The sequence below is a fragment of the Mirounga leonina genome, unplaced genomic scaffold (assembly GCF_011800145.1).
Source record: "Mirounga leonina isolate KUSES-001 unplaced genomic scaffold, KU_Mleo_1.0 Mir_92, whole genome shotgun sequence".
NCBI classification, from domain to species: domain Eukaryota; kingdom Metazoa; phylum Chordata; class Mammalia; order Carnivora; family Phocidae; genus Mirounga; species Mirounga leonina.
The window spans coordinates 9,777,746-9,804,175 of record NW_023270852.1 but is presented as its reverse complement, the minus strand read 5'-3'; the positions used below and the strand labels follow the sequence as shown (position 1 = coordinate 9,804,175).

At 38.1% G+C, this 26,430-nt stretch overlaps 1 protein-coding gene and 1 long non-coding RNA gene across 6 annotated transcripts; one reads left to right on the top strand and one right to left on the bottom strand.

Annotated features, from left to right (window-relative positions):
• Nucleotides 1-1,942: 1,942 nt before the first annotated feature.
• Nucleotides 1,943-15,514, top strand: LOC118003886. The gene is made up of 3 exons (XR_004677449.1): nt 1,943-2,089; nt 11,505-11,621; nt 15,090-15,514. It is a non-coding gene; the product is annotated as an uncharacterized LOC118003886 (long non-coding RNA).
• On the bottom strand, nt 7,380-24,919 carry ZNF214 (zinc finger protein 214). 5 transcript variants are annotated; one of them, XM_034994962.1, is made up of 5 exons: nt 24,667-24,919; nt 24,233-24,291; nt 23,542-23,629; nt 12,076-12,237; nt 7,380-10,937 (listed from the first exon to the last, which is right to left on the bottom strand). In XM_034994962.1, the coding sequence occupies exons 4-5, from the start codon at nt 12,200-12,202 to the stop codon at nt 9,253-9,255; spliced, it is 1,812 nt and encodes a 603-aa protein (XP_034850853.1). In that variant the 5' UTR covers nt 12,203-12,237; nt 23,542-23,629; nt 24,233-24,291; nt 24,667-24,919; the 3' UTR covers nt 7,380-9,252. The 5 variants fall into 5 exon arrangements, with proteins under 5 accessions (XP_034850853.1, XP_034850852.1, XP_034850854.1 ...); XM_034994961.1 differs by lacking the exon at nt 24,233-24,291; XM_034994963.1 differs by lacking the exon at nt 24,233-24,291 and having other exon boundaries at nt 23,542-23,624.
• Nucleotides 24,920-26,430: the final 1,511 nt, after the last annotated feature.

Genomic DNA, 26,430 nt, shown 5'->3' with positions numbered 1-26,430 from the left:
GCCATGCAGCAGCTTCCAGCTTCCCATCCACCGCATGTGCTTAGCTCTAGGGTTTTCCATATATTTCCTATTCATGGAGACCTCCTCTTCATCTAGCTAATTTTCACTCCTTCAAGTTTAACTAAAGAGCTTGCTTTCTCTAGAAAGCCACCTCTGACAACCAAAGACAGAAAATCTATGTACTAAATTCCACATACTTATACGTTTACAGCACTTACAGGTTTTCTATTACAATTATTTATTGGACTGTATCCCCTAACTACTTAGTATGACTTGGGGGGACAATTAGTCTGTAAGAAGTAACATACTGGCTGGCAACAAATAGTATTGAATGTGAGTAGGAAATAGACCTGACCACTTATTTTTTACATCTCAGTGTAAAACGATGTAACCAAAGACATCTTTTTTAAAGATGCTACTTACTTTGAGAGTGCGTGAGCAGAGTGAGGCACAGAGGCAGAGGGAGAGAAAGAATCCCAAGCTGATTGCACGCACAGCGTGGAAACCTGAGGGACTTATCTCAGGACCCTGAGATCATGACCTGAGCCAAAATCAAGAATCTCATGCTTAACCAACTGAGCCACACAGGTGCCCCTCTCCAAAGACATTTTTAAATGAATACTAATGATCCCACCACTATAACATCAGTACTTTTTTCAAATTTGTGTATTTTTTTTTTTTTTAAGATTTTATTTGAGAGAGAGCACATGAGAGGGGGTAGGGTCAGAGGGAGAAGCAGACTCCCCACTGAGCAGGGAGCCCGATGTGGGACTCCATCCTGGGACTCCAGGATTATGACCTGAGCCGAAGGCAGTCCCTTAACCAACACAGGTACCCACAAATTTGTGTATTTCTTTGAATAAAAAAATACTTTGTTGTTCACACTGAATTAGGATTGAATTATGATTAGTGGCCCTGACTGGGCTCTATTTGCTATCATCTTCATAGATGTGAGCTTTGAATTTAGTAATTTACCAATACCAGTTCTGCTCTATCAATATTCTCCAAGTACTCCTTGATACCCAAGTTGTTTATTCTTGCCCCCATTACTTCATTTTGATGTTGTAATGGCTGAAATAGGCTATTAAAAAAGATCCACAGTTGTCAGGGTCCTGGGTGGCTCAGTCGGTTAAGCCACTGCCTTCGGCTCAGGTCATGATCCTGGAGTCCCTGGATCGAGTCCCTGGATCGAATCCCGCATCGGGCTCCCTGCTCGGCGGGGAGTCTGCTTCTCCCTCTCCCACTCCCCCCTCTCATGTGCTCTCTCTCATTCTCTCTCTCTCAAATAAATAAAATCTTAAAAAAAAAAAAAAAAAAGATCCACAGTTGTCATAGACATTATGTACCAGTCTAGCAAGTGAGGAAAATCGTATTAGTTACAGAATTTTCCTTTACGTCTTCATTGAGGCAAAATGGTAACATCTCAGTGGGTGGGTTTGACGTCTGAATGAAAATGTGTAAGAGGGGGAGGGGCCGGAGAAGAGTGTAAGGACAGTCCCTTTTGCAGTCTTATGAGATCACTTCTCTAGGAGAGACGCTATAAAGTGATCTGAACTCCCACATCCTTAAGGATAGATGGATTCCAAACTCCTCCCGTCACTTCCAGAATAAAATCCGCCTGGCTCAGCCCCTAGCGGTTTGAGCTCACTGTAGGCAGTCCCAAGAGCTGCAAGAAGTTCCGGTAAGTGCGTGTACAAATTCGTAGCTTCACCCTATCAACAAAAACAAGAAATCAAGCCTAAACCTCTGCTTGCCCTGGAAGCGCCTCTCGTGTGAGAGGGCAGGGCAGGCTGGAAGGTTCGAACGGTCAGCCTACCGCAGCAATAGTACTCAACTTCATCCGTAAGGGACTCTCAAGCCAAGGTAGCCTTGAGGTTTTTATCCCGGCCGGAAGGCACCGCCCCCGTGGGGCCTGGGCGGGACAGGAAAACCGGAAGTGGAACGTCGCGGAGCCTGCGTGGTGGTCTGCGGCTGCGTCCGTCCTCCTGCGCAAGCGCGATGGGGTTCAGCTGGCTGGGTCGGTTTACCACCCCTATCTTCGGGTCCCCTCTGCGGTCCTGGAATTGACAAGGTTTCCCAGGAAAACCGGGTAACCGTTCTGACTTTTGGGCTTCTCTTCTCTTGCACTTGTTATTGGAAGTGTACCGAGACCTCTAGTCCCCAGTGCCATAAAAGCCGTTGCCATATGGTGTCTGAAGACTTAATGGTTTCCGGCCGGCTGGGGCTCTCCACTTGGTGTTCGGGCTAATCGCGAACCTTTTTGAGCCACGATTTTTCTTGACTATAGCGTGCGCTTACTAGGACCTTTCTTGAAGTGACCGTGAAATTAAAATGACATTAAACTGTTAAGATTTCGCAGAGTGTGCTGTGAAAATTCATATTTTATGGGTATGCACTATTTTAGAGTTCATTAGGGGACTTCAAGACTCTTGTTAATTCAACCTCTATAATTTACAGCTAAGGGTACTTAAACTCAGAGAAGTCAAATGGTTGTCCCAATACCATGCCATCGACAAAAGTCAGACCCTAGGTTAAACTTAGTCCTTCAGATCTTTTAAGCCACAGTGCTTTTCACTGTTCACCAGGAACTTTTTCAAAAAAAATGTTAAAGTTAGAATTCATTTGACAATTAACGGTAATGTTTAGTGAAAGACACGTGTACAAATGACTCACAGCGGTCCGTATTATAAGTTCTAGAACCTGCGAAGATGAACAAAAACACGCGTGTTACTTTACCTTTTGGAGTGGATCGCATAAGCCTAATACAATACTCAATAGGTATTAAGATCTAATTAATTTGGTAGGCATTTCTGGCAGATTTGCCTGACTCTTCATAGTTGGCCTGATGACAGTCTGCATTACTCCTAGTTCACACTGACCCAATGATTAATTTGACATTAGGTGGAAATATACCTTCTTTCATAGTAACTGATGTGAGCTCAGGCAACCTAGCTCTTAACCATCAGGCTATACTTATTCCTAAGACTACATATTTTGCTCAGTCTGCTTGAAATACCCAACTGCCTTCCCCCCAGGTTATTTCAATTTATTCGGACTAAGATTGGAATCACACCCTAACTCCTACCCAACGTTGGGCTGGACTAGTCCTATGGCACAATTTGAACTTCATATTATCCATATAAAAAAAACCCTACATCTGTAGGAGTAGCTCAAACTCCAAAATGAAATTAATCTAGACAGAATAATTTCACTCTTCCTAAAACCCTCTTTGCTTAACTACAAGTTTTTACAAGCAGTTCCTCCTGTCTGTAAACTATTTTGGTCTTCTTTTTACATATTAAAATGCTATCCAAAGCCCAATTTTAGAACTACCTTCTGATATATTCATCATACTCAAAATCTATCCAAAATTTGATTATTTCTCTCACCTCCCCAGTTAATACTAGGTTAACACCTTCTCTCTTGTAGGCCTTACTGCAATACCTCCTAAGTGGAATCCTTGCTTTGCCTCTAGCCCCTACCTTTGGTCAATTCTTCACAGCCTTCAGAGTGACCCTGTTAAAATTTAAAGTTAAATCATGTCCCTCTCTTCAGTGGCTTTTCAGGCTATCTTTAACCTTTTTTTAAAATTTAAGTTCAGTTAATTAACATAGTGTATTATTAGTTTCAGAGGTATAGTTGACTTAACCTTATTTTTTAGTATGTTTTCCAAATTTACGCTGGTGAGCACACAAGGGAAAAATAAAACGAACAATTAAAAAAGGAAACTATCTCCTACTGTCAAAACTCAATGACACCACCTAGTGGTGTACTAAATGGTCTTGTGGCCTCCATTCTTGCTCATTCTCTTCCCCTCACTCTACAACATACCCCACTGTTGTTAAAGTCATCTTTCCAAAACGATAGTATCGCACCCTCCTTTAAGATTCTTTAATATTTCTTCATGACTAACAGAAATTTTTTAACTTGACGCAGGAAGTCCTTCACGGTCGGGCCATCCTCTAACCTCTCCTTCCAATTTCACACTTCTGCGCCATCAGTGTCAGGCTACTTGTAGCCGGTTGTCTACATCATTTATTTTCATGATTTCATTTCTTTGCACAAATTACACTTCTGTGGCCTATATTTCAATCCAATAATTGAATGTAGAAAATTATAAAAGTTGACAAAAATAATCGGAAACTTCATACACGGTGACATGGCAGTTAAATTCATGATATAAAAATGAAAAGTCTGAATCCCTGATAATATAGAGAGAATTAAGCATTATGGTACAGTAACACAATGGAATATCATGTAACCATTAGCATTTTAAATAAGTTGTATGTAAAAATGTGATTTTATTTATGAAAATAAAACACCAATAAAAATATGAAAAATACAGGAAAGTATGAAGAACATAAATATAGTCACAATCCATCCTATCAAATAGATCCAGTAATAGCATTTTTTTTGTGTGTATATATATATGCATATATATATAATCTCCAACTTTTCCCCGTGGGAATATCTATATAAATATATATATATATTATAAATAGAATCTTACCCATATACAGTTCTATATCTTGTTTTCAATAGTTTTCACTTGACACCATAAGTATGTTATTACAATATTCTTGGAAAATATAAGTTTGAATGACTGCAGAACATTACACATATAGGACCTTTCCCCTATTTGGCGGGGGATGGGGGTGGAGTGCAGCATTAAAAATACTGCAATAAATGTCTTGAACATTTATTTATCTTTGTGTGTTCTAATGTAGTTCAGAAGGCTTAAACCTGCCACTTTCTGGGGAAATCTCTTGGAACATGAGCCCTCAAGGGCCATGTTATATGCCTTATTATCCCATCCCTGGGCATGTCGGAAGGGACCAGAGTGAACATCTGATACAAAGCTAGCCAATCCAAAGGCTTCCCCAGTAGCCTGTGGTTTAGCCTGGCCTCAAAGGCTTGTGTAGAGGTAGTAATGAAAATTGAACCAATCATCTTCCCCCACTCAGAAATGTGAATAGAGACCCAGAAGGAAGTTACAAATCAGTGGTAGGCAATAGAATTTAAAAACATATATTCATGGATGTGGTGGCAATTCTAGATCTGCAGAGTAAGTAAACAGGAGGTCAATATGTAGAGAGGAGAGGCTACTGAAAGAGAAACAAGTTTTTGAGAGAGTGGCTTTGTCTAATGGCTTTCTAGAGCAAGTTCCCATATGAAAGCTTCTGTCCTTGGATTTTTTCTGGGAGATTTTAAAACATGAATGTTACATAGCTCTATTTTTGAATTAGATAACTTAGGTGGGTCTTTGTTATTTGGAAATAGAATCGCTCTAATAATGTGTAAGCTATTTCCAAAAAATATATGCCTAGACATGAAATCACTGTCGGAAAGAATATCAACAATTTTAAGGCTTATGATTAGCCAAATAGCTTTCCAGAGTCTATCAATATACACTTATTGTAAGTAGTGTATAAGTATCGATCACTCTGTACTCTCACTGAAAATAGCTATTATAATTAATAGAAGTGGTATTTTATTGCTTTAATCTGGTGATGTCCTTTACCAATTTTTAGAAGATGTCCATCTTCCTTATTAATTTATAAAAGTTCTTAACTGTCATAATCATGACATATTTTCCCTATTGTCTGATTTCCATGTTTTTCACCTACAGTTTAGAAAATTTTATGTGGCCAAATTCTTAGGTATTTTTTCTGAGTTCTTCCTTTTTATCTAATTCTCAAAAAATGCATATGTGTATGTGTGTTTTCAACCATATAAAAACCCACTTTGGTGAACTTTAAATATTTATGTTAAAGCAGCACAACCCTCTTTAGAAAGAAATCTTATGCTAATCTTGAATATGAATCAGATAAAAATGGGGTTAAATTTGTAGTTCATTTCTGACACACCAGCCTTCATGAAACCACATGGAGATTCATGGAAGTCTGCCTGAAAACCTGTGCTTTAAATAGATATTAGAACAATATATATACGATGTATGTCATGAAAGCCCAATTTTGTTTTTCACCAGAGCTGTCATTTTCTTAGCACCATTTACTGAATAATCCTTTTCCTATTCATAGATCTTTTTAATATGTAAAGTATATATGCATATATACTAAATATGTTATTACATATGTTATCCATATGCTGGTCTGTTTCTAAGTGATTTACTAAGCATTTTGAACACTTTTTTCAAATGTACAAGTTCTCCATTAATTTCGGTATATCATTTACTTTTTATTTTAGGGCAATCTCATTGATCTTATAAATTATCTTTGCTCTTCTCCAATGTCTGTTTTTCTTAAAAGACTTTAGATTTTTTTTAAATTTCGAATCTCATTGGAGTTTTGATGAAATTTGAAATCTATAGATTAACTTAGGAACATTTCCTCTAAAAAAAATAAGACTTCTCTATGCAAGTCCTCTTTTATTTTCCTCATTTTTTCATTATTTTCATCTATATTTTTACTTGTTCTTTTTTAGAAAAGAAATTTAAGTGTTATTATAAACCATACTTTTTTCTACCCATTATATTTTCTTATTATAGCAAGAATTTAGGAAACTACTGGCTTTTGTGGGTAAACCTTTAGTTCATTTTTATTAACTTTTAAAAACATATTGTAGGCACTCCCTTATGTTTGTATAATAAACCTTCACCTATTTTTTTGCCTATTCTTTTATATCAATAAAATTAATCAGTAAATTAATATTGAGCAATCAATAATAGTTACTGATTAATATCATTTTGCTTTAATTTTTTTGTCTTTTGCTAATAGGGACTAAATAGTCTTTGTTTTTATTTTCTCCTGTTTTGAAAGGCATATGTGCTTTAGTTCTATTAGTTGCCAATTTCTAACTTTGTAAAAAAAAATATATATTTTTTATACCTTTATTTCTTCAATTGTTAAAGAAGATGTAGAGTCCCTATTTAGGATCAGAAATGTAGCACATTTTCCTTTGCTGTTCTTACCCCCATAGGGTTGCCGGATTTCCAAATAAAAACACAGGATGCCTAATTAAATTTGAATTTCATATAAGCAAATAATTTCTTAGTGTAAGTCCCATTCAAAATTTGGGATATACTTATACTAAAAAATTATTCATTGTAGATCTGAAATTTAAACCCATGTATTTTGTCTGACAGTCATAGTCTCCCTCTCAGGCATTTATATATAATCTGCTTTTATACTCAGCATTTGTATATTAAATATTTTTTTTGTACAGCTATTTAAAATTTTGGACATTTTGTAAACAAATTAACAGTTATTCTGTTTAACTGATGTTAGTGCTCATTACCAGTTTTAGGCCATAATTTCCACATTCTTGAGCTCTCTTCAAGAAAGGAACATGTGATGAGCACTGGGTGTTATATGCAACCAATGAATCACTGAACACTACATCAAAAACTAGTGATGTACTATATGGTGGCTAACTGAACATAAAAAAAAAAAGGAACATGTATGATGTTTCCTGTTTTCTTATCTAATCTGTTACCTGCACAATTTAGACAATGACAATTTAGTTGCTTAAAAAAAAATACCATAGGTGATAATGGGATTTTAATCTCACAATTCTGAAGGTGTCGTTCCACTGTCTTTTGACATTTACTTTTGAAGTTCTTTATCCATTCTTATCACTGGCTTTGTAGATAACCAGAATTTTTCTTTCTGCATGCTTTCAATTGTTCTTTTCCCTAAGCTGTTTCTAAGCATGGTTTTTATATTGGTTTTGCCTAAAATCTAGTGAGCATATATACGTTTAGTTCAGGTAAAATGTCTTAATTTCTTTGATTGATTCTATTCCACATTCTTTTATCTTCCTTAGAAACACCTTTAATTCCTACATTGGATCTCCATTCTTTGCACTTCCTATCTGTGTTTTCATTGTTTCCATCTCATTATCCTTTTTGTATACATTGAAGATCAAGTTTATTCATTACAGTATTTGATATTCTGCTTCTGTTGCCTTTCACTTTGATCCATTTTAAATTTCCCTGTAGTCCTTTTTCATTATTTTTATTTTAGAGGCTCTTCTCTACTTAAGGATTTCTGCTTTAGTTTCACTGATTTCAGGTTTTCTGTCATGCTACTCAAACCACCAGTTTTTTGAAAATTTCTTCAGGAGACTGAAATAACTAATTTTCAGGGCTATCAGGTTTTAATTCTTCATGGTGGTGTTCTTTCTTTGGTACTGCAATTCCCTGTTATTTCCCTGAACAAGTCCACTTAGTTTCTCTTGGGCAGTGATGTCTAAACATATTTATATTATCAATAGTTAGGACTTGTGTATTTCTGCTGACTCTACTCCATTTTACAATGGCCAAATTCTCTCTTCTTCCATAATTAGGTTATTAGTTCAGTTTTGCACACAGATCTGAGTTTAGTTCTATTTCTCTATTACCTCTCTGTTCTGAGAATAAATCAGTCTACTGCTTAAATCTCCAATTCTGAACAGATGGAATATCTTCAGTTTCCTGAAGATCCACTTCTCTTAGCTTTTGCTGACATCTTTCACACCCTATTTAGAGACATTAAATATTGGACTTCTTGTTATGTGGTGTCTGAAGTTGTGAATCAATGTGGAATCCTGGGGAGGGGGTTGTGAGAGTGCACCGTGGTAACCTCAAAGTGCAGCACCCCTGCAAAAGATGGTTCCTTGGTTCCTGACTTTTCTGGTTGACAAAGGTAATATCCCTGAGACATCCTATCTCAGATAAAGGGTCATGCAGTGCTTTCCTATCTTATGTCATAAGCAATCGAATTGTCCTTCCCTATAGTTGATTCTTCCACATTTGAGCAATAGATTATCTACCAGTTTGAGTTTCAAGTTTTGTGTTTTTCCTGTGGCTTCCTAGGGACTTTACAGAGGAGTCAGAGTGCTATTTCATAGCTAGCTAGCCAATTTCCATTTAAAACAAAATGTTAAGTAAATGTTTTGAAGTCAGTAAAAATACAGAGTTGAATATACAGTAAGATTTCATACACATGAAAACGCACCAAAAAAGGCTAGAATAAAACAGGATCAAGAGTTTTCTCCTTGAATCTTTCAGATATTTTATAATGGATATGTATGATATAATAGAAAAAGTAAATACACTTTCATTTTAAATATATAGGCATCCTCCTAAGGATTTCTTCTTGAAGCAAATGATTCTTAGTGGGGGTTGAGGGAAACTATAAATGTTGCTTGGGATTATTTGGGTAATTTATAGAATTTTCTTCCCAGCAGTATTTATTGGGCTTAATGTTAAGCTTTAGTTAAAGCGGTACCTAAATGTAATTATAAGGTTTCTCATGTGTGATCATTGTGAAGATGTGAACTCTGATCAAATCCCTTATAATACTCATGGCACTTATGAGGTTTCTCTCCTGTGTGGACTTTTTGATGAATTCGAAGAGCTGAGCTATGACTGAAACCCTTGCCACACTTCGTGCATTGGTAAGGCTTCTCTCCTGTGTGGACTCTCTGATGAATGTGAAGATTAGAGCTGTGACTAAATCCCTTTCCACAATCATCACATTTATAGGGTTTCTCTCCTGTGTGGACTCTCTGATGAATGAGAAGATGTGAACGCTGACTGAATCCCTTACCACACTGTTCACATTTATAGGGTTTTTCTCCAGTATGTACTCTTTGATGAGTATGAAGCTTCGAACTCTTGCTGAAGCCCTTCCCACATTCATGACAAGTATAGGGTTTCTCCCCAGTATGGACCCTCTGATGAATACGAAGATCAGAGCTGTGACCAAAGTCCTTCCCACAGTCGTCACATTTATAAGGCCTCTCTCCTGTATGTACTCTTTGATGAATTTGGAGATTTGAGCGCTGGGTAAAGCCCTTCCCACAGTCATCACATTTATAGGACTTCTCTCCCGTGTGGACTAACTGATGAATTCGAAGATTTGAGCTCTGACTGAAGCCCTTGCCACACTCATCACACTTATATGGTTTCTCTCCTGTGTGGACTCTCTGATGAACATGAAGTACTGAACTCCGACTAAAACTCTTACCACACTGATCGCACTTAAAAGGCTTCTCTCCTATGTGAAGTCTCTGGTGAATGTGAAGTAATGAATTTCTACTGAGGTCCTTATTACATTCAAATTTATAGAGTTTCTCTTCTGTATGCACTCTTTGATGATTGTGAAGACTAGAGAGCTGACTGAAGCGCTTACCACACACGTGGCATATATAAGAAACCTCCCCTGTGCAGACTCTCTGATGAAAGTGAACACCTAAGCTTTGACTGAAGTTACCATCAACTTCATCACATCCATACAGCTTCTTACCTATGTGAATTCTTGTATGTCTGTATAGGTCTGATCTCTGAGAGAAGCATGCTGTGCTAATAGAGCATTGATAGAACTTTTCTCCACGTTGGTTTCTCTTGTGGAGAACACACTGTGAGTTCCAATAATAAATTTCTTTACATTTATTACATCCACAGTATTCCTCTTCCATAGAGTTTTTCAGTAGGTCATGTTGACATAGCTCCCCAGTGTCCTCCGGAAGGGCTTCTACTGTTGGAACATGAGAATGTTGAACTATAAGCTTCTGTTCTTTTTCCACAGAGAGATTTTTCCTAGATATGCCAAGATGGCATCTGCTTCCTTGAAAACCATGTGAATCATTCACATTGATTTCTCTAGCATAGTCTCGAAGGGTATGTTTTGTTTTGAAGGACTGCCAAGGTATAAACTTTGTATATTTTAAGTTCCTGGGACTTTTACCTTCAAAAGTCATTTCATAGTTCCCATACCCTGGTACTTGGGTGGAGAGTATTAACCATTCTGGATGGTGGGAAAGATCTTGTTGCTTTAGGTCTCTGGAATCTATTCCTTGGACAGTTTCCACATAGTTTCTATTCTCATATATCTGAGCGCTGGCATTCTTCCAGGCTTGCCAGCAGGGAAGATTTTCATGTTCTAAATATCTGAATCTTTCTTCTTGAGGTTTGTAGCTCTCTTTCCAGTTTCCTGGAATAAGAAGAATAAGCAGATAATCCATTGGTGAGATAAAGGTGGTTTTAAAAAATTTCCAAGTATTTCAAGTATCGACTTCCAGAATTATAGGAATATATGTGTGGGTGGGAGTGGGAAAGGATTATGACTTAGGCTGCTCCATATCTGGTCTGAAATTCATGTGTTTGTTCATTCATACGTGTATTCATTCATTCATTCACTTATTCAGTCATTCCATAGATATATCTTGAGCATCTACTACTTACCAAGTACTGTTAGAAATAAACAAGTAAGGCTGAATGCTTCATGGAAATCATCTTAAAAACTGAGATTTAATTAGGTTACTCTAGTTGGGGCATTATTATAAGAAATAAAATATTGTTTCTATTTTTCTGTTCTAGCAGAGTGTGATAGATTGTGTGAAAAAATGGCTGCATGAACTCTGTACCTTTGGGTGTTCCCCTTCCATGCTGACTTTAGCTTGGCTAACAGTTTGCTTTGTTTAATGGGACAGTAGCAAAAGTGATACAAGCAGAGACTTGAAAGAGCTTGCATACTGAGGCTTACCCTCTCTCTCACTAGTTATGAAAATCCTGTGACCACCACCATGTAAACAAGCCTGAGCTAGCCTGCTTGAAGAGGAACATATGGTCAACACATTCCCATTATCCCCACTGATATCAACCAACTGCCAGACATGTAAGTCAGACTGTCCAGTCTCGTCTTAGACCATCGAGCCCCAGTCAGATCACTCTATGATAGAAGATCCATCTAACCAATTAGAATAATGAAAAATAATGTTTAAGTCACTAAGTTTGCGGTAGTTTGTTATATAGCAAAAGCTAACTTGTATAAACAGTATGAAGAGAGAACAAATTTAGGACCACACAAAATTGATTACGTGTGGAGATCTGTATTTTAAGTGTAATCCAGAAAATAAATAAGAATAAAAATCACAAATACCTATTAATTACATAGCCTAGGTGTCTTAGGAGAGGTCTTGCTCTATCTTCTGTCATCTGATTTATGACCCATTTCTGAGGGTCGTATTTCTTCTATCTCAATACAATACCTAGATAAAGAACCAAAATACTCAACAAAACCGGTCCCAGAAGAAACTAATTCTATTACCTAAGAGCTGGGATAACTTTACCTACTGACATGACATTTGTGTAGTTCTCCCACATGACCTCTCTGTAGAGCTTTTTTTGAGAAGAATCTAGGTATTTCCACTCCTCCCAAGTAAAAATAACAGTCACATCTTCAAATGTTACTGCCATCTGGTCAAAGATCAGGTTTTCCAGGAAGAAGAGATCTAAGGGAGAAGATGGACAAAGAAACAGCCATTCAGCAGGTAACATAAGTGACAAACGAAATAAAAAAAGGAAGAACTTCAATAATGAAGAAAAACAAGAAAGGTTAAGAGTAGACATAATCACAGGGATGGCTAAATAATGTATCCAGTCACTGAAGCCCATCACAGTCATCAGAAACATTTATATAGCATCTGTCTGCTAACCACTGGGCTAAGGACTTCACATATATTTCAAGTAGTCCTCACAGCCACCCTCTCTTGTAGATACTATTATTATCCCAATTTTAAAAATTAGTAAGTAATGGCTGAAAAAGATTAAGTCAATTGATCCCCCAACCCTTTAATTCTGGAAATGTTCATCCTCCTGCTCCAATCTGGGCTGGCTATTCTTTAGTGCTCCATTTTCAAGATCATATACTTCTTCCCCTTTTGTGATTTACTCCATTAATTGGGAGGTATACACCCAAATGAGTTCAGTCAAGCTTATAAATGTTAATTCCATGGCCACTGAAAAAAAGCAAAGGTGAGAAACAGGCAAGGTTTTCTTCAGGACACACATTTGGTTTAAAGGAGAGTCTCCAAGCATGGTTACACTGTATGCTTGAAGTCCTTATCATCACTCACAAGTGGCTGGGTATCAAATTCTAGAGTGAAAAGAATTTTTCTCAGAATTGCTTCACTGTTCATATGCCTTCACTGTTGTTTCTAAGACCTTTTTTTTTTTTTTTTTTTTAACTCTAATTCCTTTGCAAGCAACTTTTTCTTCGCTCTCTGGAAATATCTTAGGATCCTCTTTTGACTGGCCCTCAGCCTCCAGTGGTGTGGATGCATCCTCAGCTTCCCTGAAGTTCACAGGGCTTATCAAATCCTTCTTGTGCATATTCCCCTGTGGAGCATTCCAGGATGTAATGTTTTTAGCCCTTTGTGGCTCTTACCACTGTTTCTCCTGTTGCTTTCCAAGTTTTGGGTTTGTTTTTTGTTTTACTTATTTATTTGTTGAGAGAATGAGTGTACATGCGGGGGTTGGTGGGGTTGCAGAGGAAAGAGAGAAAATCCCAAGTGGACTCTGGGCTGAGTGTGGAGCCTGAGGTAAGGCTCGATCCCACCACCTTGAGATCACGACCTAAGCTGAAATCAAGAGCCAGATGCCCAACTGACTGAGGCACCCAGGTAACCCTTCCAAGTTTTTGTAGAAATTCCTCATTTGCTGATGGCTCTTTACTTCATCATTGCAGGTTCATACAGTTTTTAGTTTCTTATTATCATGAAGTTTTAGAAAGAAGAGATAAATATATGTATTCAAACTGCCTAAAAATACTTTTAGTGGAGAGAACAGCTCATAAATTGGTTATGTGACAAATTCTTTTAATTTCTTTGATGACATTCTCAATTCTAAAGTTCAATTAAAAATGTTTAGTAAATACTATGAATAAAGGAAAAAGATACTTTTCATGGAGGAAAACTAGAATATCATGACTATCAAATCACTATAATCATAGCAGTTAAATATTATCAAGAAGTTATGTGAAAAGGGCTGTTATCTCATCATCACAACAATCCTAAAAGGTAGAATTATCAACACTAAAGGAATAAGGAAACCAACATTTAACAAGATTAAGTAACTTGTACAAGGTCATGCAGTTACAAAATAGTGGCACACCTACTAAGTCAAAGTCAGAGGAGTCAAAAACAACTTGGTAAAGGGTTGTAAATAATTTCCATGTACGTCCTTATTGTGTTAACAAAAGGACAATGGGAAGATGTACTGATATTCAAGGATTCAAAATACACCACCCAGGTACTGCTTTCCAAATAAACTACATGAAAATCCATTCCTAAACAATGAAGTACTAACCACAAATAAGAACTCAAGAATGAGAAAATTCAATGCTACTTTTAAATGTTTATAAAATAAATGTTAAAAACTTAAAATATATGTCTTTTAACACATACAAATGAAAATATAAATAAAATAAGAAAAGAAAAATGGGATGCTTAGAAGCCCAGACTGCAGGACTAAAAACTGGAGTCAGAACAGAACAGAAATGAACTCACAGCCTGTTATTGGCTTTGTTATTTTTTTAAATATTTAAGAATTTCTTTAAAAAATTATACTAGAGGGACACCTGGGTGGTACAGTCAGTTAAGAGGCCAACTCTTGATTTCAGCTCAGGTCATGACCCCTGGGTCCTAGGATCGAGCCCCACCTCAGGCTACATGCTCAGCGGGGAGTCTGCTTGAGGATTCTCTCTCTCTCTCTCTCTCCCTCTACCCCTCCCCTTGCTCGTGCATTCTCTCTAAAATAAATAAATAAATCTTAAAAATATATACTAGAGATTTGGTCTAGTTGCTCTTACTGAAAATAAATTCATAAAATTTTAAAATAATTCTGAAGTAATATAAGTAAAAACTGAAAGCCTACCCTCCACAAATAACTTGGAGACATTGGAAAGCTTCACTAGGGCTTAGTGAAGGATAGTTTTTACTGGGTCCTTTCTGACTTTTTTTCAGGCATACCCACAAACATACATACCCCACTGACATTTTTTTCTTAACAAAGACATCATAACTCTGGTTTGCATTTTTCACATAATATATAATGTACAACTTCACATTTCAGTACATACAGGTCTATCTTATTTGTGGTGGTTTTAAAATATGTCCACAAATTATTTGATTCCCTTCCCTTCAAGAGGTGTAGCCAGTTCCCCACCCTTTGAGCATGGGCTAGACTGAAGGACTCACTTCTGATGAATATTATATAAAAAACAGAAGGGGAAGAAGTAATGGTGTGCAGCTTTCAAGACTAGTTCTTAAAGGTACTGCAGCTTCCTCTCTGCCCTTTTTCTTAGCTCACTCACTCTTGGAGAAGCTGCCTTCCATGTGGGGAGAACACTTAGGAGTCCTGTGAAGAGGCCATGTGGCAAGGAACTGAGGCCTTCTGTCCTCAGTGAGAAATAAGGCATCCTGCCAACAGCCACATGAGTGAAAACCATCTTAGCAGAGGATCCTCTGGCCCTAGTGAAGCTTTCCAATGTCTGCAGTCCTGCTGACAGCTTGACTGCAGCCTCATGGGAGACCCTGAGCCAGAACCACACAGCTATGCTGCTCCCAGCTTCCTGATCCTTAGAAATTGAGTGACATAATAAATGTGTGTTATTTTAAACTGCTAAGTGTAATTTACTATGCAATAAATACTATTGTTCTAGCAAACATTCTATTAGCGGTTAATTACTATTACAATCAAATTGTTTTAGAAAATAGAAAGTGAAGGGGCGCCTGGGTGGCTCAGTTGGTTAAACGACTGCCTTCGGCTCAGGTCATGATCCTGGAGTCCCGGGATCGAGTCCCGCATCGGGCTCCCAGCTCAGCAAGGAGCCTGCTTCTCCCTCTAACCCTCCCCCTCTCGTGTACTCTCTCTCATTCTTGCTCTCTAATAAATAAATAAATCTTTAAGAAAAAAAAAAGAAAATAGAAAGTGAAAATTGCTAGCTCATTATGTGGCTAGTGTAATCTTGACTCCAAGACCAGATAAAGACAATACAAAAAAGTTAGATTAGAATCCCATTTGTAAATTTTATAAATCTATAAAAATCCTAAATATTAGCTAATTGAATTCAGAAATATATTAAAAATATGCATCATGATCAAGCATGGTTTATTATAGGAAGGAAGGACAGTTCATATGAGAAAATCTATCAACATAATTTACTATATTAATAGACTACAGAAGAAAACCATAATTAACTGATGAAGAGACATCATGTGATAAAGTTTATAATGTTCAACACCTTTATATGGTCTTTAAAAACTTTTAGCAGGGGCGCCTGGGTGGCTCAGTCGGTTAAGCGGCTGCCTTCGGCTCAGGTCATGATCCTGGGGTCCTGGGATCGAGCCCCATGTCCAGCTCCCTGCTCAGCGGAGAGCCTGCTTCTCCCTCTTCCTCTGCCTGCCACGCTGCCTACTTGTGCTCTCTCTTTCTCTGTCAAATAAATAAATAAAATCTTAAAAAAAAAAAAAAACTTTTAGCAAAGTAGGAATTAAAAACCCTCTCCATTGGTAAAGGTTACATATTAGGAACCTATATCACACATTAAGCTGAATGGACAAACTTTGTATGTGTTTCTTTTATTATGGTAAACAAGGTAAGAGTGACTACCATCACCATTGCTTTCAACATAGTACCAAAGATCTGACAAATACTGTAAGAAAATGAAACAACAGGTATAAAGATTAGAAGTAAAAACAAAAAATGTAACTATTTGCATATATTATGGCAGTCTACCTAGAAAAACCAAGAGTACACAGATAAACCATAAACTAATCAGAGCTCAGCAAAATTACCAGATACAATAAAGCATAACTGTATCAGCAATCAATTGCTAGAAAATAGAGGACACCATTCACAAAAAGCAAAACAAAAAAAACCCCACTAAACCAAGAATATAAAGAACTCTTTGAAGGTAACATTTAAATTAGAATAAGCAGGAAGAAGAAGACCTAAATAAAAGGAGAAGCATACTTCCATGTTCTTGGATGGGTTGAATTAAATTCAATACACCCCCAAATTCCAACTGGATTTTTTTGAAGAACGCAATATACTTTTTCCCCTAAAATTTACAGGGAAAGAAAAAAAGGGTATAGTATAGACACTTAAGTAAACCAAGCAGGAAGACTTGCCCTACCAAATAGTGACATACTGCCAAACTACAACAGTAAAATCAGAACTACAAATAGACCAGTAGAACAGCATGGAAGATTCAGACTGTGCTTGTTTATATATGACACATTAATAATAAAGATGGCATTAAAAATGAAAGAATGGATTGTTTACTACATGGTGTTGTAAAAACTGAGTAACTATGAGAAAAAATAAAAGTGGATTCCAGGGGCACCTGGGTGGCTCAGTCGTTAAGCGTCTGCCTTCGGCTCAGGTCATGATCCCAGGGTCCTGGGATAGAGCCCCGCATCGGGCTCCCTGCTCAGCAGGAAGCCTGCTTCTCTCTCTCTCACTCCCCCTGCTTGTGTTCCCTCTCTCTCAAATAAATAAATAAAATCTTTAAAAAAAAAAAAAGTGGATTCCAACTTAGTATCATATATAATGTGGACACTAGATGGATTAAACACTTAAAGTGGGGGCCACCTGGGTGGCTGCCTTCGGCTCAGGTCATGATCCCAGGGTCCTCGGATCGAGCCCCATGTCGGGCTCCTTGCTCAGTGGGGAGCCCACTTCTCCCTCTCCCTCTGCTGCTTCCCCTGCTTGTGCTGTCTCCCAAATAAATTTTTTTTTTAAAGGGAAAGCTATAGAGTAAGCAAAAGAAAATGGTGGAGTTGAAAAACATTTACCATTCTGAAATGAATCCAAGAGCCAGTTCTTTGGAAGAAAAATATTAATAAAATAGATAAATTACCAGCTAGCTAACCAAAGGGGGAAAAAGGAGTGAGCATAAATAGAAAAAAAGTTAGAATTGACATTGGGGAAATGGCGACAGATAAAAATTTAACTGAATGTTAGATGGGCACTTTCCACAGCTCTTTAAAAATAAATCTTAATAGGACATATATTTTTTCCTAGAAAACCATTCAGTATGTCACAAAGAGAAAATACCTGAACAGGTCAGTTTTATAAAAGAAATTGCTCAAGTTATCAAAGAACTATGACCTTCAAAATTAACCAACCCAAAAGTTTTCTTACATAAATTCTTTCAAATTTTCAAGGAACAAATTTGGAGTTATTAAATTGTTCCAAACATATAGAAAAACTAGCAAAAATTTTAAAACATTCAGGAAAACACTGAGATAATAAAAGTCAGAAAACTATAGATCTATACTATATTATTAATGAATATTGATATAAACTTCAAGAATAAATAAAGGAAAACATAAGGCCAATAAAATCCAGCAACACCTATTATTTATAACATACTGCTACAGAACTAATTACTCCAAAATGTGGTGGCTTCACACAACAATAATTATTATCTTTCATAATTTCTCTGGGTCAGAAATTCAGGAATGGCCTGGCTGGGCAGTTCTAGCTCAGATCCCTCATGAGATTGTTGAGTAGTGGCTTGACTGGGCTGGAGGATTCACTTCCAGAGTGGCTCACACACATGGCTGGCAGGCTGGTTGTGACTGTTGATGGAAGGTCTGTTTCTTTGCACTTGGTTATGTGGCCTGGGCTACCTCTCAACAAGGAGGCAAGCAAAAGCTGCATCCTTTCTATGGCTTAGCTCTCGAAGTCACATAGCATCACTTCCACTATACTCTACTGGTTGAGGTGATCACAAGCCCCAGCCAGATTTGAGAAGCAGGGACACAGATCCTACTTTTTGGTGGGAAGAGTAAGTCACATTGTAAAACAAGCATGAAAAGTCAGATATGTTATAGGTGTGGCCACCTTTGGAAAATGCAATTGCAATCTGCTATAATACCAAAGCACATTATAGCATGATGGAGTGGTAGTTTATTCCAAAAGGTAAAGAAAGGTCCAAATGAAAACATCTATTAATTCTGTCATAATAATGTCAATTAAGAAAAGTCATATATTTTAATCAGTGCCAAAAAGGTACTTTTTTTTTTTTAAGATTTTTTTAAAATTTATTTATTTGAGACAGAGAGAATGAGAGAGAGAGAACACATGAGAGGGGGGAGAGTCAGAGGCAGAAGCAGGCTCCCTGCTGAGCAGGGAGCCCGATGTGGGACTCGATCCAGGGACTCCAGGATCATGACCTGAGCCGAAGGCAGTCGCTTAACCAACTGAGCCACCCAGGCGCCCCAAAGCCGAAGGCAGTCGCTTAACCAACTGAGCCACCCAGGTGCCCCAAAAAGGTACTTCTTAAAATGCAACATGGGTCCTTCACTTAAAACTACAAACAAAGCAAGTTAGCAAAACAAAAATGAAGACATGCAAATATATCTCATATCCAAAAGTAAAACATTAAAAGCATTCCCATTAAGACTGGAAACTCAACCTTTAAAGATACTGCAAATTCATTATTTTTAAACCACTAATGAAAGCACTTGACAATTCAAGCAGACAATTATAAAGGATATGGTTGTACATAGGAAACCCAAGAAAATCAACTGAAAATCATTAGTAATTATAAGGAAAGTCAATGTCCCAGAAATTTTAATACTAGGTTTGTACCCTAGAGAAACTTACACATACATACCAGAAGATATGTACAACATTTTCAGTATAACTGCTGTAATAGCAAAAAACTAGAAGCAATACAAAAGGCCCAACAACAGTCGGATGGATAAATAAGTTGTCATTCTGTGAAACAGTACACAGCAGTGAAAAAAGCTATAGCTACATAAATCAACATGGACGCACTGTAAAAATTAATATTATACTAAAGAAACCAATCACAGAAGAATTTATACAGTGATTCCATTTAAGGAACAATAAACACAACATTTAAGATAGCAGTTGCCTCTTTAGGAAAAGGAGAGAATGAAATTGTGGGGTCACTAGGGGGGCTTTTAAAAATATTGATAGTCTAGGCTATTGATAGTCTATATGTCTATATAAAACATAATATTTTAGTATATTCTTTTGCATGCATGTAATGCATCACAATACAAGTTCAAATTAGTTAACCATGTAAAATACAATTATATAATTTAGAAAGTTCAGACATATAATCATTAAAAGGTATTTTAACCGACTGAGCCACCCAGGCACGCCTTTTAAAAGATGTTTTTAAAATGACATTTATGGGGGTGCCTGGGTGGCTCAGTCAGAGTTAAACGGCTTCCTTCGGCTCAGGTCATGATCTCAGGATCCTGGGATAGAGCCCTGCATCAGGATCCCTGCTCAGCAGTGAGTCTGCTTTTCCCTCTGCCCCCACCCATTGCTCGCTCTCTCTCTCTCAAATAAATAAAAATAAATAATTTTTTTAAAATGACATTTACAATAGCAATTAAAAAATATAAATCCCAGGGTGCCTGGGTGGCTCAGATAGTTGAGCGTCTGCCTTCAGCTTAGGTCATGATCTCCAGGTCCTGGGATGGAGCCCAGGACCATGTTGGGCTCCCAGCTCAGCGGGGACTCTGTTTCTCCCTCTCCCTCTGCCTCTCCCCCTCCTTGTACTCTCTCTGTCTGTCTCTCTCTCAAATAAATATATATAAAAATTCCTACAAGCTTAACAAAAATACTTAGAACCTAGATAAATGTAGCTTTTGAATTTAGAAAACACTCTTCAATCTTAGGTAGGAGAAATAAACATAATTTTGTTATCACTAAACTTATCTACATTTTCAATGATACAATAGGTTTGGGGGAGGGTCTGAGAAACTGATTTTCAAGTACTTTTGTGAGGAAAAGGAAAAGTGTTAAAAAGAAATAATGAGAGGAGACTAACCCGATGGTATATTAAAACTCTGTAACTCTTAATTATAACACCATGAGGTTGACACAGGAATAGAGAAGATCAATGGAAAAGAATAGAAATCTGGAAATGGACCTAAATATAGCAGTAAATTCTAAACATGGTAAAGGTAATATCAAGTTTGTGTGGATAAGATGGCTTATATAATTAATGATGCTGGATCATCTGACTAGCCTTTGGCCAAAAAAAAAAAAAAAAAAAAGGCTAGATTCCCTGCCTCAATTCTTCTGTCTTAGTGACTAGAGTTGTATCAGATATGCATTATATTTTAAACAATAGCTAACATAATAGTAACCATTGTTAGTGATTCTGTTTGTCAGGCACTGTGCTGTTTTTTTTTTTTTTTTTTTAAAGATTTTATTTATTTATTTGAGAGAGAGAATGAGATAGAGAGAGAGAGCATGAGACAGGGGAGGGTTAGACGGAGAAGCAGGCTCCTCGCCGAGCAGGGAGCCCGATGCGGGACTCGATCCAGGGACTCCAGGATCATGACCTGAGCCGAAGGCAGTCGCTTAACCAACTGAGCCACCCAGGCGCCCACTGTGCTGGTTTTTACATGTTTACATCTTAACCCTAGTAAGTTCTATTTCCCCACTTGAGAGTTGAGAAACTGGTTAAGTAATACAATCTATTTCACATAACTCAGAAGTGGTAGAGGCATGAAACAATCTTAGATAATGGGTCCAGAGCCTATATTTTGACCAATAAGCAATACTAAAAAAACATACTGAAAAGTTAATATATTCAATATCTAAAACTTATAAACTTTTACTTCTTTTCTAAAATGAGCCATCTTCCTTTTCTTTATCCCTAAATGTGGAAAAAGAAAGGCTAAATTCCTCTGCATTGCCCATTAAGCATACTACATATAAAGGAACAAAATTAAATACACTTGGATAGCAGTATAAGAATTGAGAGATGGGTCCATGAAACAGGACAACCCCTAAAGTGGTCTGTGTGTACATTTGTATATGTGTATGTGTATGTAAAAAATTTAGTAATTTGGCATATAAAAAGGTAGCACCAAATCAATGGAAAAAGTAAATGTTATTGGAAAAAAATAACTAAGTGGGAGGAAAAATGTTTAAGTTCTGTCATTTCTCACACCAAAATAAATACCTGACAGGTTTCAGAGTTAAACTTTTAAAATACCTGAAACTATAAAAAACAGTTGAGAAAAACAAAAGTAATTATGTATTATATTTGGGGGTGAAGAAGAGCTCTCAAAGCATAATACTACATAAATAAAAAGAAATAAGATTTCACTTTATACAAATGTGAAACTCCTATAAACAAAGAAGTCCTTAAAAGCAAAAGGCAAACAACTGGAGAAATAGAGCCTTTAACAAATGGTTTATATCTTTTACATACAAAGAATATCTTTTATCAAATACAAACAAAAAATTTAGTAGGAAAAAAAAGTAATGCATGTCAAGAGGCATACATTACTTATGTCAAAGAAGGAATGCAAATGACCAGTAAATGTATGCAAAAAATGGTCAACCTTACTAAAGATTAAAGGGATGCAATTCAAGGCAAAATCTTAAACCTCAAAGCTGGTAAAGGTTCAGAAAGATAATATTTTTCCTCAAATGGTTATAAAAGTTAATTCATGTAGTATTTCTAAAAAAAGAACTTAAGTTTTTCAAAAGTCTAAAACATGTTTATATTCCTTTACTCTGTTATCCTATTTCTCAGAGCATATCTTGAGGTTATAAAGAGATACACTAAAATTATGTATAAGAATATTTAATAGAAAAATTTTATGACAGCAAAATATTGAGAATTACTTAAGTTTTTCCCAAAAAAAGATTTAAATAAAGTACATATGGCTGGAAGGGAACATATATACCTAGAATAAAGCCCATATATCTGGAATGGAATGATACATACTTGGAATGGAATATTATATAGTCATTAAAACTCAGGCTACCAAAAAATATTTAGAAAAAATGTTAATTATATTTATATATAATATATATTTAACAATGAAAAAATTATACATATAACAGCTATCCATACATCCAACAAATATTCAATGAGGGCTTACTACATGCTAGGCATAGTTCTATGTACTGGAAATGTTCTCTGCCCTCATGGAACATATTTATCGTGTTTAAATTTTTTTATATATACTAATCTCTCTACATACATGTATGTTAGATTACCTATGTGTCTATAGTTGTATGTATGTGTACATATATGTATATATACATATTAGTGTCTGTACAGATTGAGTATGTATGTATATCAAATATTAGATAAAAGACTATAAGTAAATAGATCCAAATGTCAGTAATGGCTGCCTCTGTTGAAGTGCAGAGGACTGAGTGGTGCACAATAATAAGTAACCAATTAAATATGAATAGCCTTCCACAATGTGGCCTCACCTCATATATAGATACTTAAACACTCTCCAGTTACTAGCTCAGTTTTCTTATTTTCCCCTCAATTTCTGCCTGAGACTAAATGATCATCTTCCTGTCTAGAATAATATCTTCCTGTTCATGATGATTTTTCAAACCTGAGCTTCTGTTTCTGTCTTTTAAGTGCCACTCATTATGACACTGTCTAATGTATGATAACTTGAGACATTATTATTAACCTCATATGGCTTATCTCCCCAATGTTAAGAAAAGACATTCTTATATATTTCCTTATCTCAGAGCATCAAGAACATTATACAACAGACCTGGATGATGGCTCAATAAATGAGTAAATGTTGGAAAGAGACACTGGATGGGAGGCAGGGAAATGTTACATAGGAGGCTTGGAAGCTTCTCAGTCAAGTGAGGAACATTTTCTATTCTATCTGGTCCATCCATCCCCATTGCCGCTTCCTCTTACTCCCACCACCTGTGGAGAATTCAGGGGCATTTTATAAATGAGAAAAGACAATCCTACTCACCTGGGATCAGTCTTGAGGAAAATAGTGAACATTCCCTCCTTGTTTATGCTCCTCTTTTGGGGAAGGGTGGAGTTTTGAGGAGTCTGAGCTGAGGGAGAAGAAAGGAGGAATGAAAGATTGGGCATGCCTTGCAATTCCCAAACTCACTACAATCCCCATATACTAACTGGGTGTGACCCCCCCCAAACCTCTTAGAAAGAGGCCAGAAAGAACCCAAGAACACTTCTGTTCCGTTTCAAGGGCCAGATAGGAGAGTTGTGAGAATTGGCACCCAAGACTTTATTTCTGAACCTTTAAAAACTTCAAAGTTACAATTCTAGTTTGGGCATGAAAACAGAATTTGATCTCACAGTCCCTCCAGGGATGCAGATGCTCTCTATGTAATTTAACCTGAGTCTCAAAGCTTTCGTAGTTAATTATTAACAAGAATAATAAAATAGAAATGCGACACTTAGTTTCTTTCTAAAAGTATTTTTCCTTGTTCAATCAATAAAGTAGAAAGATAATTCCATTGCTCTCCTGTACTTATTACAACAGAAGTACTGGATTTACTATCAGAGTACCTAAAATCTTAAAGGATCCCAGATCTAGCGTTCCCAGGACCTGATCAGTCTCAGGTCTATTACTAACCACTTGTAGAACTTTGAAAATGACCAAACTTCTAGACCTCCTAGGGCCTCACTTTCCTCACCTGTAAAATGGGGACATGAGCCTTTGCTATCCCGGTCCTGCCTTGGTGATCACAGGTCCCTGGGGAAAATGATAAACAGTTAAGAGCCCTCTTTCTCTAGCGCGGGGTGGGGACGATTCATGGACGTTTCAAGAGCAGCACACGTTTGGACTCCCCCAGTGCGCCACGGGCTGCCCGAGTGTTTTTGGATTCAGACACCCAAACGGTTCTCAAGGAGTGGGATCTGCCGGTCAAGGCCACGGATCTGCGCGGCCTCCACTCCCGCAGCGAAGACGCGCGCGGCCTCCGTTCCACGTCCAGACCCCGACCCGAGCTCCACCCCAACACTTCCCAACCCCGAGCACCCCGGCTCCAGGGTCCAAGCTGCCTCTGTCCTCCTCTCCCCTTCCCCATATTCGGTTTTAACTTGGGGAGGGCGGCTGTGAAGGACCCACCTACACCGGTGTCTTCGAGATTTCTAAGCCGGAGCCGCTTCTCGGCCCCTCACCCTCCCTTTTCTGCCGCTCTTTCTTCAGCCACAGCTCTCCCCGCCCTTGTCCGCTTCTGGCTCGGTACTCCCGAGAGTCCGCGTCACTTATGGAGCCTCTGAGGGGGACGGGACCGGCCAAAATAGCCCGTCTACACAAACAATAGCCGCAGCCCCGCTGGACCGAAATGGAAGCCCCAGGCCTCGGAGTAGACACTCGGAGCGTTTCCATGGAGACGGGAGGGGCGGGGCGGGAAAGGAGAGCGCTTGAGAACGTGGCTCCTGATTGGCCAGAAGGGGTGCGCAGTCCGGCTCTCAGCCACCCGCGTTCGTGGGCGGAAGACCTGTGCTCTTTGTGCTCTGGACAGAGGCTGGGGTTCAGTCACCCCCAATGCTAAAGAAATAGGAGTGTTCTAGGAGCTTTTAGGGCCCCTGAGAAGGGGGCGGGCCTGAGGATTCTGGGCCATGAGCGGCTGACCTCGAAGAATTCTGGGACTCTCAGAACCCGCAAGTGGGGAACCCCCAATAGGAATCTGGGGAAACCAACTGCTGTCACTTCGCCTTTGGGGGCGAGGGAGGGTTGCACCTGCTGTCCCGCGCCCTCGGCGGAATAGACACCCCACTAGCTCTGGCCCTAGCATTGTCCCTAAACTCGAGGTTGGAGTCGCGCAGCCGCGAAGAGGACCTTTCAAATTCCAGGTTGCTGTTGCCCGGGACCCGCTTGGCTCCTGCTGACACGGTGGCGGGTCGCGCTTTCCTCCTTCCTCTTTTTTTGCCAAGTCCTGGACTTTTCTGGAGACTCCAGGCAGAGAGCAGAAAGACAAGGTGGGACCGAGGCGGAGCCATGGGAAAGAGCCCCAGAAAGAGATCTGACCACTTGCTCTTCTATTATCTTGTTCAATGTTCCCTTAGGAAAATGTTTTCATTTCCTTAAAGCACTTCTCCTCAAACTTAGGCTGGATCAGTAGTATTCAACTATTAGGTAAGGAACGCTTTCTAGGGTAGTCTTTAAAAGCAAGGGACTCCTTGGATTCTATTCTGACAATACCACCCACTCATGATGTGATCTTGGCTGAATGACAATCTCTTTGTGTCATCTTTAAAATAGGCACAATAGGGGAGCCTGGGTGGCTCAGTCGTTAAGCGTCTGCCTTTGGTCATGATCCTGGGGTCCTGGGATCGAGCCCCACAGTGGGCTCCCTTTTCATCAGGAAGCCTGCTTCTCCCTCTCCCACTCCCCCTGCTTGTGTTCCCTCTCTCGCTGTGTCTCTCTCTGTCAAATAAATAAAATAAAAAATCTTTTAAAAAAATAGGCACAATAATGGTAACTATTTTACAGACTTGTTGTTAGAATTAACTGAGTTAATGTCCTCAAAATGCTTAAACTGGTTCCTGGCACATAGGAAGTTATATATGTTAACTATGTTTGCAGTTTAGCAGAAGTAGGTGGTCCAGGGCGTACCCCTCTGGCCTCCACCAGGAAATGAACACCTGAATTTCTAGGACTCCCAAGATCACATTTTGAAAATCATTGTGTGGACCCTTCCCTGGCTTACACATTCAGAGTCTATATGGCACAGTGTTTAAAGGCTGGGCTTTTGCTGTCTAATAGAACTGACTTTAAAACCCCTTGTATTACCCACTAAGTGATTTTGGGCAAGTTATTTAATCTTCTGCTCCCAGTTTTCTCATCTGTAAGATGAAGATTTTAATATGGTTAAATAGTTCTAGT

Excerpts from the sequence above, each read along its gene's own strand:
- ZNF214 (XM_034994960.1), bottom strand. The coding sequence starts at position 12,418 with ATGTTTCTGATGACTGTGATGGGCTTCAGTGACTGGATACATTATTTA. Across the intron at positions 10,938-12,075 it reads CACAAATGTCATGTCAGTAG|GAAACTGGAAAGAGAGCTAC; the intron begins GTAAAGTTATCC and ends TTCTTATTCCAG.